Source organism: Ailuropoda melanoleuca, chromosome 14, assembly GCF_002007445.2.
Source record: "Ailuropoda melanoleuca isolate Jingjing chromosome 14, ASM200744v2, whole genome shotgun sequence".
NCBI lineage: Eukaryota > Metazoa > Chordata > Mammalia > Carnivora > Ursidae > Ailuropoda > Ailuropoda melanoleuca.
Window position 1 is genome coordinate 52,752,630 of NC_048231.1, and position 17,663 is coordinate 52,770,292.

A 17,663-nucleotide genomic window follows, 5' to 3' on the forward strand; every position below is an offset into this window, starting at 1 on the left:
CTGCATCTGAAGCTCAATTACACCACTTAATCAAGTGAGCAGTGGTCAAACATCAGGATTTTTCCTGGACACCCAGGAAACCTTCTGCAGGGCTTGTGGCTGGACAGGAAACCCACCACAATCCAGACAAACTCACTCTTTCTCCACACCTCCAGGCACAAGGGACTCAAAATTTGTCTAGCCCTGCTTCTTCAACAGAAAAATAAGATTATCAGAGCCAAAGAATTGCGTTCCCTATTGACACTGTCATGAATGGCCACTTGAAGCTTTCTGGCTCCTAGGTCATTGCTCTGCTCGCTATTCCATACCTTTTCCTCCTCTAGAATTAAGATTAGCTCAGACTAGAACTGGTTTATTGTATATGAATATCTGAATGACGCTTAACCTTGCAAAATTGAGATCAGGACTATAGCCACATCCTGAAATCAGACAGATTCAATCATTCATTCATTCATTCATTCATTCAATATTTATCCTTTGAACAAATACTTAGAAAAGTAGTATTCCAAACTCTAGTGATACAGCTAGAACAAAGCAGACTAAAATCCTTGTCTTCAGTAAACTTTCACTTGGTGGTAGGAAAATGGCCCAAGCTAATGAAGTGGCAGGACGAGGTCTTAAACTCTGGCAGGAGGACTTGGCAGGAGGCATGTAGATTCACTCATTCAGCAAATACATGTGGAGCTTCCACTCTGGCTGAGTGGTGTGGTAGGTGCTAAGGATATGGTGGTGAACACAGCAGCGCCATCCCTGCATGGAGCATATTGGCAGGTAGAGGAGATGGAGGAGAGCAAACAAAAGTAAACTATCAATGAGGGGAAAATCGCAGACTGTGGCTAAGTGCCATGAGAAGTAACAAGGGAGTGAACAGGCAACACGTAAAACGTTTCCAGCAATTACCTATCCTAACCTCCTAGAGGACATAAGCAGATCCATGCCATTAGGGAAAAGAGGGCGTGGTTCTGTTGAATATTTTGCAAATTGAAAATGAAGTGAGTTGTGTCAAGATCAGGAGTGTAGACGGTAACAGTGCTGGGTAAAAGGACTTGGCCCTCATGAGATCCCTCTTGCCTTGGTTCCTCCCTTACAGTCTGCTGGTTTGTAAACAAATTTACACTTCTGCTGAAATGTTATAAAATACTCAATGTATGCCTTAAAAAGATCTTTAAAAATATTTCTCTGAGCTGGTTCTCACAAGGCATTTTATAATTTATTGTGGCTCTCTGTATTTCTGGAATCCTGCCTTGGCCCAGGCTCTTGGTAATTAAATGCTGCAGAACAGTGTGTGCTAAAATGTGCACGGTTCCCTGGAGAAAGGAATATTGGTGTTCCCGCACACCAGAAAAACAAAACTTTGTTGCCCAAGCACCAGTGGGCATTTTTTCTCATCTACATCCTTGACCTGGCTTTAAAACAGTTATTTTCCATTCATTGCAAATAGTAAAATTGGGACATTTAACGTGATTTTTTCTCATAACTAAAGCAATTCTTGAGTCTTATAGGAAAGTTAGGAAATATAGATTAGTAAAAAGAAAAAAATTTAAAATTAAAAAAGTTAATACCCAGACTTTTTCTGGTCAAAATAACATAACTTATAGGCTTGTAAAAATATGATAAAATTCCCATTGCAGTAATTCAGGTAATAGAAAAGTTTTTAAATCATAATTTCTCACTCCCCACTCCTCAACTCCAGTGTGTACCCTGAGGTTACTTGTGTGAATAATCGTGTTCTCTTTTACACTTTTTCTGTGTTTATGTATACATATGGATTTTCAGATGCACCCTCACTCTTTAAAAAATATGACAGTAATTTTGTGCTAACGTTTCTTTCAAGGTTGGCTTGTATCACTCTGGATAGATGAGGATATAGTCAGGTTGAATGTAGGGGAAAGAGGCTGCATTCCTGACAGTTTAACATGTCAGCGAAGTTTTAAAGGACCCTAAAATTAAATGCTGAAGCTTTAATAAGATGCACACATATTTTCGTCCCGAGTTTATAATGGCACTCTGGACAAGGCACCTGTAAAGGAGTCAGCATTTGTGACCAGAAAAAAAATTATCTGGTGTTGGACTTTTATTTTTAGGTGGAAAAGTTGTAAAGACTTAAGCAACTAAGAATACCCACAAAGAAAAAACAAATTTCCCTTCTCTCTTATGGACTGCCATGTGAAACCATTGTTTGCTGGCTGAAAGTCTGACAGTAAGAGATTTTAGCTTAAAAATATGTTTTATTTATTTAACAATATGTCATGGATAATTTTCCTATTAACACAAATGGATCCAAGGCATTGTTTTAAGTAACTGTATCGTTTTTCATAGTATGGACATAACTTACTTAACTAACTCCCCTATCAACAGATATTCAGGTTGTTTCCAGTATTTTTCCTCTTTAAATAATGCTGCAATAAACATTTTCATATGTATGTCATTTATTGATGGTTTATAATGCAGGATTTTTGAAAGTTGAATTACATTTTATTTACAAACTAAACATACTGTATGAATCTGTCCTTAGATTTATAGAGTCTTAGAGGTTCTTGATTTATTTTGCTTTACTATAACTAAATTCACATATACAAACACACAGACACTCAAGTGTACACACACACACAGAATACATAACATATGTGTGTAGAAAGCCTCTGCCGTCCCCATAATGTATCCCCAGCCTGCACATCTAACCTCATCACACACCACACCCAGTACGCGATCCCCCTGCTGACCCTGCACCTGCCAGGATTTCTGCAGTGCCCCTCTTTGTGCTTCACTTAGTAAAACTTGCTTTGAGGCCTAGACAGACTCCTCTCCTTCAGAAAGCTTTTTCTGATCTCACTGAACTTTAAGCAGAAAATCTCCTCCTACTTTGTGATCCCAAAGCAGTTTCTCATCACTTCCTGTAGCCCCTTTCTCAGTCTGCATTGTGTGAACATTGGCACTGCACACATCTGTGTCCTCTGGTAGATTCTGAACCATTTTGGCTGAATGTAATATCTGCATGTAGGAAAAGTTTAAGGAAATATTGATTGGACCTGGGAAATTTGTCTAAAAAATAAAAAGCAGCCAGAACTCAATATTTGTCTTTGAAGCCCTATTCTAAGGAATAACTAACTACAGTTACTAAGGAAATTTTGAGAAAAGGTGGTAATGTAAAACTATCACATGTCCAATGTATATTTTTGGCTTTAGGAATCTTTCCCTTTACTGCTAGAACAGGAATCAGCAAACTTTTTCTCTAAAGGGCCAGATAGTAAGTATTCTAGGCTCTGCCAGCCTTAAGATCTCTACTATAATTCCTCAGTTTGACCACTGTAGTGTGAAAGCAGTGGTGGACAGTAAAGAAGGAATGAGCATAGCTGTATCATACTACAGTGTCGTTCACAGAAGCAGCCAATGGGCAGGATTTGACTCGTGGGCTGCTGTTTGCAACTCCTGTTCTAGAAGGTGTTTCTCAACACATAGATGTAAGATTAATATTACCTCCTTCATGTTAGGCATCTAGTTCAGGGCCTAGCATTTACCGAGCCCAGAAACAGTAGCCACTCACTTGCCTTGTTAAATGTAGCAGCAGCATAGAAGGGGGTCAGAGGGCATGCGGCCCCTTTTTTCAACTGGAAGTAATAAAATGCAAAGGACAAGGCAAGTGGAAAATCAATGAGGGGAGCAAAGACTATGGGATGACAGTGGCAGATCTCCCAACAAGTAATTGTCTCAGTCATGCACTCCTGTGTGAGTGAATCAGGGGTACACAGACACGCAGGTGGCCTAACACTTGCTACCGCACCAGCAGTCATGTTAAGAAAAGATTTTGAAGACTGTTTGGAGCGCCTGGAACCATGATGAAAGGTACGGGCCAGGCTTCAAGCAGAATTATTGGGGAAAGGGTAATACCTGGAGATTCCCATGGTATTACCTTTTTTATAAAAATACACTCAGTCTCTGGCACATGACTGGCCGAATCATCACCAACCATTTCTGCCGCCTGTATGCAAGAGACTCCAGATGCAACACCTCGGTCGCTTTTTTCTCTGCCAGCAAGATGAAGTCCAGACACTTGAGAACAGCGTGCAAGGCTCTCCACGACTTGGCTCCGGCTTGTTGTTTTAGCCTCACCGTCGATCCCTCCTTTCCGTGCACAGTGCAGGTGCTCCAGCCGCCGTAGGTGGATTAGCTTCTCCGTGGCCACCAAACATCCTCCGTCTTGTTTTGCTTAAGCTCGGGCTGCTGCAGTTCCTGCTTTTCTCCCACCCTCATTTTCTAGAATTTTACAAGCCTATCGGTCCTGCATGTCTCCCTTCTTTCAGGACCAGACCCGATGCATCCTCCACAGAATTCCCCGCTAGCCTAGCTCCAGGCCGACTCTCCCTCCAGCTGCCAGGAGCATTACTGACTCTCCCTTTCTTTCGCTGTGCCTCTGACCTCTCCTTCTTGATGCCTTTTGTAAGTGCTCAGCAAACACTGGACAGTGATGCCTAGAGTAGGGGGAAACCTGGGTTTGGCGTCTGCAGACTTGAGTTTGTGTTCTGGCTTCACCATTGACTCACTGTGGTTTAATATCTCCAAGCCTCAGTTTCTTTATTTGTATCAAGGGTCTTACACCTCTACCTTAGGGAGTTTTTGTGAGAATGAAATGAGGGTGAACAAAGTGAAGAGTCCTTAGAAGGTACCTGTCTCCCTCAGGAAATGTGACCAAGCCTGAACTGATCACAGGGTTTGACTTGGTCTATCTTCCTCATGACGTAATCATTTTGAAAGCAAGACTGTACTGAAATATGTCTGTGGTTAGTGGCAGGGCCTGGGATTCTTTTTTTTTTTTTTTAAAGCTACTCAGTAAATTTATTTGATTTATTTTTAAATTGCTTTTTAAAATCCCCATCAACGTTAACAAGGCACACTAGCTTCTACTTTTCAAACTTGTAAGATAGGGTCAAGACCGTCAGGATCTGCTGTACAGGGGTGCTTTAAGATGGCTTGAAAATCAACTCAGTTTCATCAGATTCGTAAAGTTTGGGGGAATACACCCGAACAAATATTTGCCAGAACATATAAGCAGACTAAGCTTGTTTTTTCTTCCATCTTACTCCTCGCAAATGACGACACCGTGCTATTGAGTGCACACCTCGTGCGTCTGGCCTTCCACGTTGGGCAGCTCTCTCTGCCAGCTGCTCACTGCTTAAATCCAAGCCTCTTTCCACTGCTCATATTCTTTCCTACAAGGACGTAAATAAATCCTGATGATCTGTATATATCCAGAGCATAATGAGAAGCATATTGAATTAACGAAAATATTCCTTACATTTTTATGCACATCCATGCCGAATAAAAGTTTGTAGACTATTTTATAATACAGTGTTTCACTAATTGTTCACAATGAACCCTGTGAGGCAAGTCCAGTCTCCATTTTGCACATTGGGAAGCTGAGACCTGTAGAGTTTAGAAATGAGCTCCAGGGTACAAGCCTAGAGCCTGGACGCAGGTTTTCTCCGCTGAGGGTGCTGGTCTCCACGCCACACTGCAGCTTTGCCACCTGGGGCTGCAATGCTCCACGCTAGCTATGTAAGGCTTCCTTTTAAGGTCCGAGGTGGGCTTTCAAAAGAAATTCTTTCTCCGTTTCTTGCATTTCTTATTAAAAAATGTCTAATGGGGGGGGCACCTGGGTGGCTCAGTCTGTTAAGTGGCTGCCTTCTGCTCAAGTCATGATCTCAGGGTCCTGGATCAAGTCCCACATCAGGCTCCCTGCTCAGCGGGGAACCTGCTTCTCCCACTCCCTCTGTTGCTCCCCCTGCTTTTACTCTCTCTCTGTCGAATAAATAAATAAAACCTTTTTTTAAATGTCTAATGATAAAAAATATATATAACTGAGAGAATGTGCTTTTACCATGATGTATATGTTTATAGAATATATAGATAAAATTACCTCCAATTATGTACAAGTCACTTAGGTTTCTTTCTAAGGTTTTGGTGACTGACTCGGTATCCTCATCTAAAACAAATGGAAACAGGACTGGAAAGCTTGTCAGTGAGGATAAAAGGAGAGAGCTGCTTTACAGGGGCAATAGGAAAGTGCATTTGCAAATCAAGCTATTATAATTTTCATGAAAATCATAAATATATACGGATAAATTAATCAACTCTCTCAAGGTCTCTCTACTTAAAATTAATTACGAGGTAATTAGCAACATTGGAAAAAGTTTCATGTCAGAAATTCCATATTCATTACAAACCATGAGCCTCAAGTTTTCATGAAGTTGCATGATGGAAGAGTTACAAAATTAGTCCTTACTGCAAACGGGAGCATTTTAAAAGTTAATTAATTCGCTGACATTCAACTGTCTAAGTAAATTACTTTATACAGTTGTTTAAGCACAATGTCTATAATCTTCTGATTAAAATAAGAGCTAAAATCATCAGTAGCAATTACTATTTACCCACTTACCACCGCACCATCCCTTCTCATCCCTGATAGCTCCTCCTAGGAACCTGGAGAGATTATTCCCCGGAGAGTTTTAGAAACTTTTGGCTGCTAACAGAATGAATGGGGGCTGGAGGGGGGAGAGCTTTCAGGTTGCAGGTTTCAAAGTTAGAGTTTCTGACAGAAAATATATTTTAAAAATCTTAAACAGAAGAAAAAATTATAACAAGGCTCGGGGCAGCAAAATACCTGCTAATTCAGTATTGTTTACCCTGTGCTTTCTATTTAAATTTGTGCTGCTGTCATGATTTATTCCTACCTCACCGGATAATGAATCTAGATTTTATTTCTGTTCTTTGCCCAGACTTGTACAGCAGGCAAAGTGTTTGAAAATCAAAGGAAAAGAAGATATTGACTTGGATAATCTCTTCAGAGGTAAAAACAAAAACACTAGCAAAAACACAGACTATGATTTTTGTTGTGAAGAATGTCTTATTTGTTTGCTGGGTTGGTTTTATCATTCCAGGAGGGGATAGTGGAAAGAGCTTGATGAGAGGAGAAGAGATTTGTGTTCTAGTCCCAACCCTACAGACAAGTAGGTTCCATTACTTCTTCACCCCAACCTTGATTTTCTCATTTTTAAAGTGAAAGGACAAGACTGATTTCTGTGATCTTCATTCACGATAAGACAAATCAAAACCTATCGAAGTGAAGGTCTCAGTGGTGGATCTCTGCCATCTGCTGAGGGCATGAAGGAGGGGAACTGGGAGCGTCTCGTGGCATTTTTATATGTTGAGGGACTGGGAAATGTACCTCATTATTAAGACAGGGAAGAAGGTTGTTAGGGAAAAAGTTTTGTTTAAACTTAAAACAAAAAGCTGAAGGATTTTTGGAGTGTAGGAAAAAGAATTACATGTTTTTATTTAATTCTGTTTCTTTCCAGTTAAGGTACGATATGGACAGAATTTCATCTATAATTTTGAAGTTATATTTAGCAAGATAAGGAATAAGTTTCCCCTTAGTTGTGTTCATTTAGTGCAATAATTTTTATTTGATCAGATGAAAACATTGGTAACTTGTAATTAGTATCCTGTGTCTTCAGCCAGAGTAGTTATTCATGTTCGTACCTCCCAGAACACAGCAGGAGCCCTGTTCCTCTTCCAGAGGAAAAGAAAATTAGTGAGTTTTCTGCTGACTTGGCCAAAACCGCAGCAAATTAGCACAATTTGGTAGCACTGCATTCATCTCCAATAGGATTACCCATTAGACTTTTCTTAAGAGAGAGTGTGTGCTTGGCAGCCATTGACCAAAAAGAGCTATGACACCTCTGAGCAAAGGTAACCTTGTTCACTTTAGGCAGGGACCAAGCTCAGCTTGCGGCTGGAATGACTCTTGATTTCAGGTCAGCCCTGAAGGGAGGAGGAATCTTTTCCTCAGAAAATGGAAGGCAGTTAAGTTACTTTGATTTCATTGTGCATCTACGCGTTTCTCCCTAACCAGAAGCATTTCTGTGTGATATCATCAGAACTGAACGTTGCTTTAAATAAAATAAATGACTGATATTTTAGAAACTGCTCCATACAAATGTTCTAATCCATTTTACCAAGCCTCCGTTCTGTAAACAACATGTGTTTTGGAGCTGTATAAGGATCCCTTAAAAAGTGTCAGTATTTTAATTCATATTTTGACACTTTTGAAAATATCTCCACAGAGTAATTATGTATATGTTCCTGTTAAAACAGATACACAGTCAGTTTTATAATTCGTATAGTAAAAGTAGTAATGAGGATCATCCTTATAAAAATAGAAAATATCACTAGCAAGATGCATTTGCATAATGTGAAAGATGAAATCTCTTCTAACTTGTTCACTGTGTACTTTTTCTTTCCTGCATCACTTTTAAAAAGGTTTATAATGTTGGCCTTAAAAATAAAACAGCCCATTATTTTACCAGCAAAATGAGGTTACTTGGGAATAGCAAAGAATTGCAATTAGGGACAAGCAGTCTATGATAAAAACATGGGCAAATCCAGAGAACAAAGGAGAGGAATGTTACTTTATAGAGAAAAAAGAGGAAGTTGCTTTGAATGAAAGTCATCGTAGGAAAGGGAGGGTTCAGGGTGTGATTGTGACATTAAAGGATTATTTAGCATTTTCCTTTTATTTTTTGTAAGCCTATAAATCTGAGCATAAATTCCAAGTTCCTACTCTTGTTGCTGCTCTGAGTATAGATCTGAATAAACACCATCTTAATTCATCAGGGGTACTTTTTTTACAAGGAAAACGGTCTAAAGTGTGTTCTCCAGTTCTCCTACGAGGGGAAACGCTCTACTTTGGATATTTAAGGATCTGTGTACATGTGCACACGTGCGCAGGCAGCTTGTGTTTTTCATGTCTTGGGCATGTTTTCAATTTTTACTTGGAAACATCTTTGTTTTCTAAATGGTTTTATTCACAATAGCTCTTCTTGGCACAGATATAAAAAACCTACCCATAATTTTCAAGGATTCTTCTTAGAGATATGACACTTTCCTTTACCATAACTATGTATAAAAGTAAGATTGGATTGTAGACATTTTTAATTAGCTACATAAATTTATTGAGGAAAACATCGAGTGACGGAAGTTAGAGTTTGCCTTACTCTTCTACAGGTTTACAGGCAAGTATATTGGGTGTATGCATGAGACATGGCAGACGGTAGTTCGCAGAGAAAAGAATGCCTGACGATATTGTTGTCGTATCTGCTGCGCCACATCCCTTCTCTGGACTGGAGTCAAGCATCTGTGTAGGGTCTTTCAGGTTTTTACCTTTGCTCAGTGAATGTTCCACAGAGAACTGCACAAAATCTCCTTTGAGGACAAGTAGAGTGAAGCTAATTAAAGTGCATTCCACTGAGTACCTGCCCTTTTGCCCTCTTAGCCCATAACCAGAGCAGCTAAAGCTCAGCTACCGGGTACCGCAGATGCATGGCGCTGTCCAGGCCGCCACAGTGCCTAACCCCAGGGGACATCTGGTATTGTGGAATGTTCAGCTAGAAAGCTTTTAGCTGTTTACTGTTTTTGTTCTCCAATGTGTAACAAAGGCTCACTTTTTTACAAATCCAAAAATTTCATAAAGCAAAAAAATTAGAGATAAGCATGAAAAATGTAAACATTGTTAATAAGTCCCTCACACATTTATTTTGGATATAATAATTCACTTTTTTGTTTTGCTACCAGCATAGAATCATATTTGGTGAACTTTTTTCTCTAGTTGCTGATGGGTCATGGCTGTCTTTCTAAGTCATTGCGTGTACACCTACTAGGTTCTGTTTTTTTAAATTTTTTAAGTAATCATTTTAGACGAGTTCAAGAGATTACCCTCATTGAATCACCACTTGTGTCAAGAAATAGAATCTGAGTGGAAGCCCGCGTCATGCTGTCCAGTTACCACCTCCTGCCAGGACAGTCACTCTTCTGATTTCCATCACTGTCAGTTGCTTTGCCCTGTTTTGAACATTTTATAATTGAGATCACACAATGCGTGTCCTTTTATATCTGACTCTTTTTGCCAACCTTATGTTTGTGAGATTCATTCGAATCATGCTTTGCTTCTTTGCTTATTCTCAATACTCAGTATTACTCCATTTTATGAAGATGCCACAATTTATCTGTCCATTTTAATATTGGTGGCTTTCAGTCTTGCCCTCTCAGCAGTGGTTCTGCTAGGAACATTCTTGTATGTGATTTGGTGGACCTGTGTGTGCATTTCTGTTGGGTACAAACCAAAGAGGGAAATTTCTGGGTCATTGAATGGGTTTGCATTTAGGAGCTGGTGTCAAACATTTTTACAAAGTGGTTGCAGCGGTGCATTCTTGCTGGCACAGTTTGGGGATTGTGGGGACTCCACATCCTTGCCCGCAGTTAATATTGTCAGTCCCTAATCTTAGCCATTTATTTGGGTTTGCAGTACTATTTAATTGTGCTTTTAATTTTGCATTTCCCTGAGGCCAAATGGGCTTGAACACATTTTCGTGTTTATTGGCTATTTGAATATCCTCTGTGAAGTACCTTTCCCATTTGTCTTTTAGATTGTCCTTTTCTTATTGATGTATAGGAATTCTTGATGTCTGTAAACAAGTCCATTGTTGGTTAGATATATTGCAAATATCATCTCCAGTCTATGATTTGCCATTTCTCTCTCTTAATGGTGCCTTGTGATACATACAATGTCCAAATTTTAATAGAGTCCATTAATCCTTTCCATTTTGGTTAGCACTTCTAATATTCTAGTGTCCTGTTTAAAAAAAATTTGCCTATTATATGTTCATGAAGATATTCTGCTGTTTTTTATTCTAGAATCTTTATTGTTTGATCTTTCAGATTAAAAATCACCTGGAGCTAATTTTTTTATACATGGCATAGCATAGGAGCCAAAATTCACTTTTTATATGAATATTCAGTTGACCCAGCACCATTTAGTTAAAAAGACCTACTTTTCCCCTGTTGCTCATCATAAATCAAGTGACCCTGTACGTATGGGTCTGTTTCTGGATTGTGTTCCTTTGGCTTGTCTATTCTCATGCCAATACCGTACTGGTTTAATTACTATAACTTTTTAACTTTGTATCATAAATCCTGAGAGCCAAAAACGCCACTCCTCGCACTTTGTTCTTTTTCTTTGGGATTGCCTGGCTGTTCTTGTTCCTTTGCATATCTATAGAGCTTGTCTATTTACACACACATACACACACACACACACACACACCAAACAACATACTCTGATTTTGACTGGAATTGCAGTGAGTGTATAGATCGATTCCAGGTGAATTGGCATTCTCTAATTCATGAGCATGGTACATCCTTCCATTTAATTAGGCATTCTGTAATAGTTTCCAGTAATGTTAGGGAGTTTCTCCGAGCCAGGACCTCCAGTATCATGTTGAATAGATATGTGATAGCAAGGTATCTTTGTCTCATTCTCAGTCTCAGGAGGAAAGCATTCAGAAGTTTACGATTAAATATGCGGTTTACTATAGATTTTTGTAGTGCCCTTTTAGTTTGAGAAAACTGCCTCCTCTTTTAGTTTGTGTTTTTATTTTTATGAATAAGGTTTGAATTTTAACAAATGCTTTTTCTGCATCTATTTGGATGATCACATGGTTTTTCTCTTTATTCTGTTAATGTGGTGAATTATAATGATTCTTAAGGAAATTTCTTATTGAGGTTTATCATATTTTTGGGAAAATATGTAAATTATATGTGTATTACTCAATGAATTTCAATAAATGAATATTCATGTACCAGCACCCCGATCAAAACATAGAACCAGTATTTCTTTACCAATACAGGTAGACCTCACCTTGCTGCATATGCAGTGAATTTCAGTTACCATGGTTTAATTAAATAATTCCAGTCCCCTCACAACACAGTTCAGCTTTCAGTTACCACAGTATGTTAACTGCGGGCCATTGTACAAAGTGCTAGCCCATTAGTCCACAAATCACTACCTAACTAACAGATCTGCATAATGATCAGTGACCAATAATGTCTCTTCTTTCAAAGGCTGTAAGTGATTGGTCTAAGCACATCTGTTATTCAGCTTACACACTGACAGCAAAGTGGGTAGTTGTGTGGCCTACTTGCTCCAGTGATAAACACATGGGATGTTTTACAAAAGTGGATACTCCATTGGCTCCCACATATGAAAGTATGATAAAGAAACAAAGTGATAACACTGGAAGTGAAATTCAAATCAAACGTCAACAGATTTATAGGAAAAATAGCCAACCATGGAGATGCTGGCACTGCCCCCGTTCGAGAGACTCTAACTGTGCTGTCAGAAAAATTCAGTGAAAACAGACTCTGGGACATAAATGAGAAGATGACTGGGACAAACAGGTGAATATGTCCTGCAGGAAATGACACTGGCAAAAAAAAAGATCCCTTCACGTTAAAGGGACCCTCAGAGATATTTCACACCCTTGTAGATGTAAAAGATAAAATGCTGGAGGCTGATCCAAACTTGGAAAAGAACATGCCAATTTACCGAGCATAGAAACGATGCTTGCTCTGTATCATACGTATAGGACAAGAGGAAAGACAACAGTGCTCACCTCTGATAAGTTTTTTAGAAAGAAATAAAACACTTTATCTCAGTGTTTTTAATGTTTTAAATCACAGTGTACTAAAAATGTTACCACTACTATTTTTTAAATCTCCCTATACAATTATAATCAGCAGTAAGAGATTTTTAATATTTTGATCAAAATTTGCCAAGGTCATGGAGAAACCAGTTTTCCCCATTAGTTATTAAGCTCACCTTGTATTGAGCTCACTTTCAACTTGCAGTTATTTTTACAGTCCAACTACCATGTCGAGTGAGAACTGCCTATATTTTATAAAGGACTTTTTCAAATATGTTCATAAGAGAAGTTGGTCTCTGAATTTTGTTTCTTGTAAAGACCTCATTATGTTTTGGTATGAAGAGTATGATGACCTCATGAAATGAATTGGGAAGTGTGTGCTCTTTTTCCCTTCCCACAAAGAATTTATGTAAGAATAGTGATATTTCTAACTATTCAGATAAATTCACCAGAAAAGCTATCTGAGCCTCTGACTTCATTAATGGGAGGAATTTTAATTAAAGATTCAGTTTCCTTAATAGACTGAGTACTCTAGATTTTTAAAATTTCTTACTTTGGACTATGTTGATTTTTTCCTACTGTGCATTTGTTTTCTCTTCTGTTATTATATTTCAGTCTTACTGATTCCACTTTTTTTGTTCTTTATTATTATTGTTTCCTGGATTTCTTTAAATGATTGCTTGGATCATTTATTTTTAATGTATGCACTTAAAGCTATTAGTATTAATCTAAGGTCACTTTCCTACATTAAACTATTTTTCGACATCAAATTTCATAATGATTTAATTCAAAGTATTTTCTCATTTACACTGTAGATAATTTTATCTATGGGTTGATGTATAATGTTTCATTTCCAGATACTTGGGGATTTTATTATCTTTTCTTTATTGATTTTTAGCTTTATTCTACCATGGTCAGAGAACATATTCTGAACAATGAGTTTGTTAATCATGTTATTAGCTCTTCTTTATTTTTACTGATTTTTTTTTCTTTTTCTGTTGGTTCCTCAGAGAAATGTGCTAAATCCCTCTTCTATGATTGTGGAATTAATTATTTCTCCTTTTACTATATATATTTTCAGATGATATTATTAGGTTCATGTAAACATAAAATTATTATATATTCCAAATCAATTTCCCCTTTTATCATTTTGAAATATATCTTCATTTCTCCTAGTACTTCTTTCCCTAAAGTCTACTCCATCTGGTATTAACATTGGCACATCAGTTTTCTCTGGTTAATGTTTGGACGGTTAGCGTTAGTCTTTCCATCCTTTCATATTCTCATGTCTGTGTTTATATTTCAGTAGTTCTCTTGCAAGCGCCATGTGATATTTACTTTGATATCCATCTGATTGCAGTAGTCTTTTAATTGGAGTATTTAATACATTTATATGCAATGTTATTACCATTAAGTTGGGTTGGGTTTATAGCTATCATTTTAATAATTGTTCTCTATTTTTCTTAATAGTGTCATGTTTGTTTTTATATTTCTTGCTTTATTTTTTATTAACCAAGAATTTATTTTATTATACTATTTTCCCTACATTACCTTGTTGGTTGTACATTTTTATTGTTCTTTTAGTAGATATCATAGCTAGTGTCATATCCATCTTTGTATAGGATCATTTTTCCTCTGTGAAATGTTCCTTTTTGTATTTCTTTTAGAATGTCTCCTAGCTATGTTGTTTATTTTCCATAAATGCCTTTCTTTTGCCTTAACTTTTGAAGAATATTTTTGCTGGTTATAGAATTTTGGATTGGCAGTTAATTTTTTCCTGGTTCTAAAGATGATGTATCATTGTCTTCTGACCTTTCCTCAAGAAGTCATTTGAGGTTTTATTGTGTCTCCTTTGAAGGGAGTGTGTTGGAGTGTATCTTATTGTTCCCAGCTGCTTAGATTATTTTGTTGTCTTTGATTTTCAGAAGTTTTATTATGAAGTGCTCAGATGTATTTCTCTGTCTTTGGGAGAATCATAGTGCTTCTTAAGTCTATGGGTATATATTTGGCTTTCATTACTTGGAAATTTTTCTTGACTGTTATCTTTTCAAATATTGCTTATGCTCCATTCTCTTCCTTCTTTTAAAACTCCATCTACAAATATATTACACTGTTTCTTTTTATATGTCTTATATGCTACCTTCCATGTTTTCCTTCTGTTTTGAACTATATGCTTCAGTTGGATTTTTTTTTTCCACTAACCTTTCCTCAGGATCACTAATGCTCTCTTCAACAGTCTCCAAACTGCTCTCCCCAATGAATTTTCAGTTAACTCTTTGCATATTTCAGTTCTGGAATTTTCACATTATGATTATTTATTTATTTATTAGAGAGAGAGAGATGGGGCAAGGGGAAGAGGGAGAGAGAGAGCCTCAGACAGACTCCCTTCTGAGTGTGGAGCCTGATGTGGAGCTCATTCTCACGACCCCGAGATCATGACCTGAGCCAAAACCAAGAGTTGGACGCTTAACTGACTTGAGCCACCCAGGTGTCCCAACACATTACAATGTTTAAAATAGGTTATAATTCTTGAGGAAGATTCTTTATTTTGCCATCTAATTTCTTAAACACATTAGTCACAGTTACTAATTCTGTGCCTTATAATACCAGTCTGAATCATCTGTGGGCCTGCTTTTCTTGTCATCCTTTGTAGGAGTGCTGGTCTACTGAAGCTACTCCATCATGAGGGGGGTAGAACTCCTGCCATAGTCTTGCTTAACAGCCACAAAATTTCACTAGGTGATTCTACCATAATTTATTTAATTAAAGGCTCATTCATGAACGTATTTATTTTTTTCAGCCTTTACATTTAAAACAAAGACACAGTAAAAACTCATACAATTATATGTGGACATTTGTGGGACTGGCCACCACTGAAGGAATGTTGTTGCTCCTTACCCTGGAGCATGCTACAGAGAGTGTCTGAGAGAAGGAGCTTAATGGCAAATTGATAGTTATATCAGCTCTGGGTTTTCGGTTTTGGGGGGGTGGTTTTTTGAGGCTCATGTTTGAAATTAGTGTTCTCTCTGTCCCAAGCATCTGTCTACCTCTGTGTGGCATGACCCTTCAGACCAGCAATGACCCCAGTTGCAGCTCCACAGACACTGATTGCTCAGACTTTAGAAGTGCCCTGTGATCCCTAATAGTGAATTTCATGCTTACTACATGATTTCTTCATTAGGTTAGAGACTACCAGTCACGTGTCCTTTAAATTTGGTGAAGATTTTTAGTTTAGGTAAAGGATAGTTACAAACATAGAAAACTATCAGTGGTTACACTTTGTGTATTATATTATTTAGAAAACTGACTTATGCGATGAGCTGTGTATACACTGAATTTTAAGGGCCTTCTTGGGGTTCATGCCCTATGGGTTTGCTCTCACAGGGAACTGAGGGAAGAAGTGACTCTACCACAGCCTTCTTACTGACACTGTTTGTCCATGGGAATCATCACAGGTAAAACACAAGTTGTTGGTTTCAGTTCTGATGTGTAAGTCATCACTCTCATCCTCACAAGAAACAAGCTGAACAAACTGAAAATCAGCAACTCTTTCAGATCCATCAGAGAATGGAGTTCCTGCCCTCAAGAGAAACTGTTTTGCCAGTTGTTTATATGTGCTGGGGGAAAGGCAGTTAAACAGTTCCAATCCCCTCTGGCTATGTATCTCACATAAGGGAAGGGGGGAAAAAAAAGGCTATGGACTCTGAGAAACAAACTGCGGGCTTCAGAGGGGAGGAGGGTGGGGGAATGGGATAGGCTGGTGATGGGTAGTAAGAAGGGCACATTTTGCATGGTGCACTGGGTGTTATACACAACTATTGAATCATCGAACCTTACATCAAAAACCAGGGATGTACTGTATGGTGACTAACATAATATAATAAAAAATAAATAAATAAATAAATAAAAATAAAAAAAAAGAAACACTTCTTAAGGTCACAGGGACTCAGGCCCATAAACAAAAAAAATCAAAACCAGAAAACTTGTTTTAATCAGAAGACTCTAAAGGGTCCCTCTTCTATGATTGTGGAATTAATTATTTCTCCTTTTACTATATATATTTTCAGATGATATTATTAGGTTCATGTAAACATAAAATTATTATATATTCCAAATCAATTTCCCCTTTTATCATTTTGAAATATATCTTCATTTCTCCTAGTACTTCTTTCCCTAAAGTCTACTCCATCTGGTATTAACATTGGCACATCAGTGCCAATACATTGACTTCCCCCACCAATACATTGACCACCACATCGGTAAGACTGCAATATAATAACAGTAGATTTATAACAGAGAACTCTGAGTCACAGACTCTGTTTAAGGAGTTTCTAGGGAAAACCAAAGACAGTAGAGAAAGAAACAGGACACTAGGGGATGTTGAAGCCTCTGACATATACAGATGAACCAAACATTGATCCACCTAATTGCTCATACCTGTTTTAAAATAAAATCTCACACCAAAGACCTTTTACCTAAGTTCCTATTATCTGAAACATCATGTCTGGCTTTCAACAAAAACTACAAAGCATGCTAAGAGGCAAAACAAACAAGCAAACAACCCCAGACTAAAGAGATAAAGCAAGCATCAGAACCAGGCTCCAATATGGCAGACATTTTGGAATTAACCATGATATAAATATGTAATTATATAACTATGGTAAGAACTCTAATGGAAAAAAAGACAACATGCAAAAATAGAGAAGTAATATAGGCAGAGAGATGGAAACTCTAAAAACAAATCAACAGGAAATGCTAGAAATCAAAAACACTGTAAGAGAAATGAAGAAAGCTTTGGATAGGTTCATCATTAGACTGGATATGGCCAATGAAAGGATCAGTGAGCTTGAAGCTATGTTAGTAGAACTTGCTAAAACTGAAAAGCAAAGAGGAAAATGAAAAAGATGCTACAGAATAGCTAAACGGAGGAACCATTACAGAGTGTAAAATACATGTAACGGGAAAATCTGAAGAAATATAAACAGGAGCAGAAGAAATATTTGAAATGATAATGGCTGAGAATTTTCCAAAATTGACAGACAGCAAACCCCAGATCCAGGAAGCACAAAAACACTAAGGAGGATGAATATGAAAAATTCTACACCTACGTATATCATATTCAAACTACAA

The 17,663-nt window shown here is 37.8% G+C and overlaps 1 protein-coding gene across 4 annotated transcripts in view; it reads left to right on the top strand.

Moving 5' to 3' along the window:
* L3MBTL4 (L3MBTL histone methyl-lysine binding protein 4) overlaps window positions 1-17,663 on the top strand; it is a 375,657-nt gene that overhangs the window by 307,593 nt on the left and 50,401 nt on the right. For 2 of the 4 annotated variants that reach the window (XM_019802531.2, XM_034642567.1), the window contains 2 exons: window positions 6,774-6,844; window positions 6,936-8,111. In XM_019802531.2, coding sequence (XP_019658090.1) covers window positions 6,774-6,844; window positions 6,936-7,057 — 193 coding nt within the window. In that variant the 3' untranslated portion in view covers window positions 7,058-8,111. Of the gene's footprint in view, window positions 1-6,773; window positions 6,845-6,935; window positions 8,112-9,060; window positions 12,377-17,663 lie in introns of those variants that run through there. The other 2 variants (XM_034642568.1, XM_034642569.1) reach the window with 2 other exon arrangements.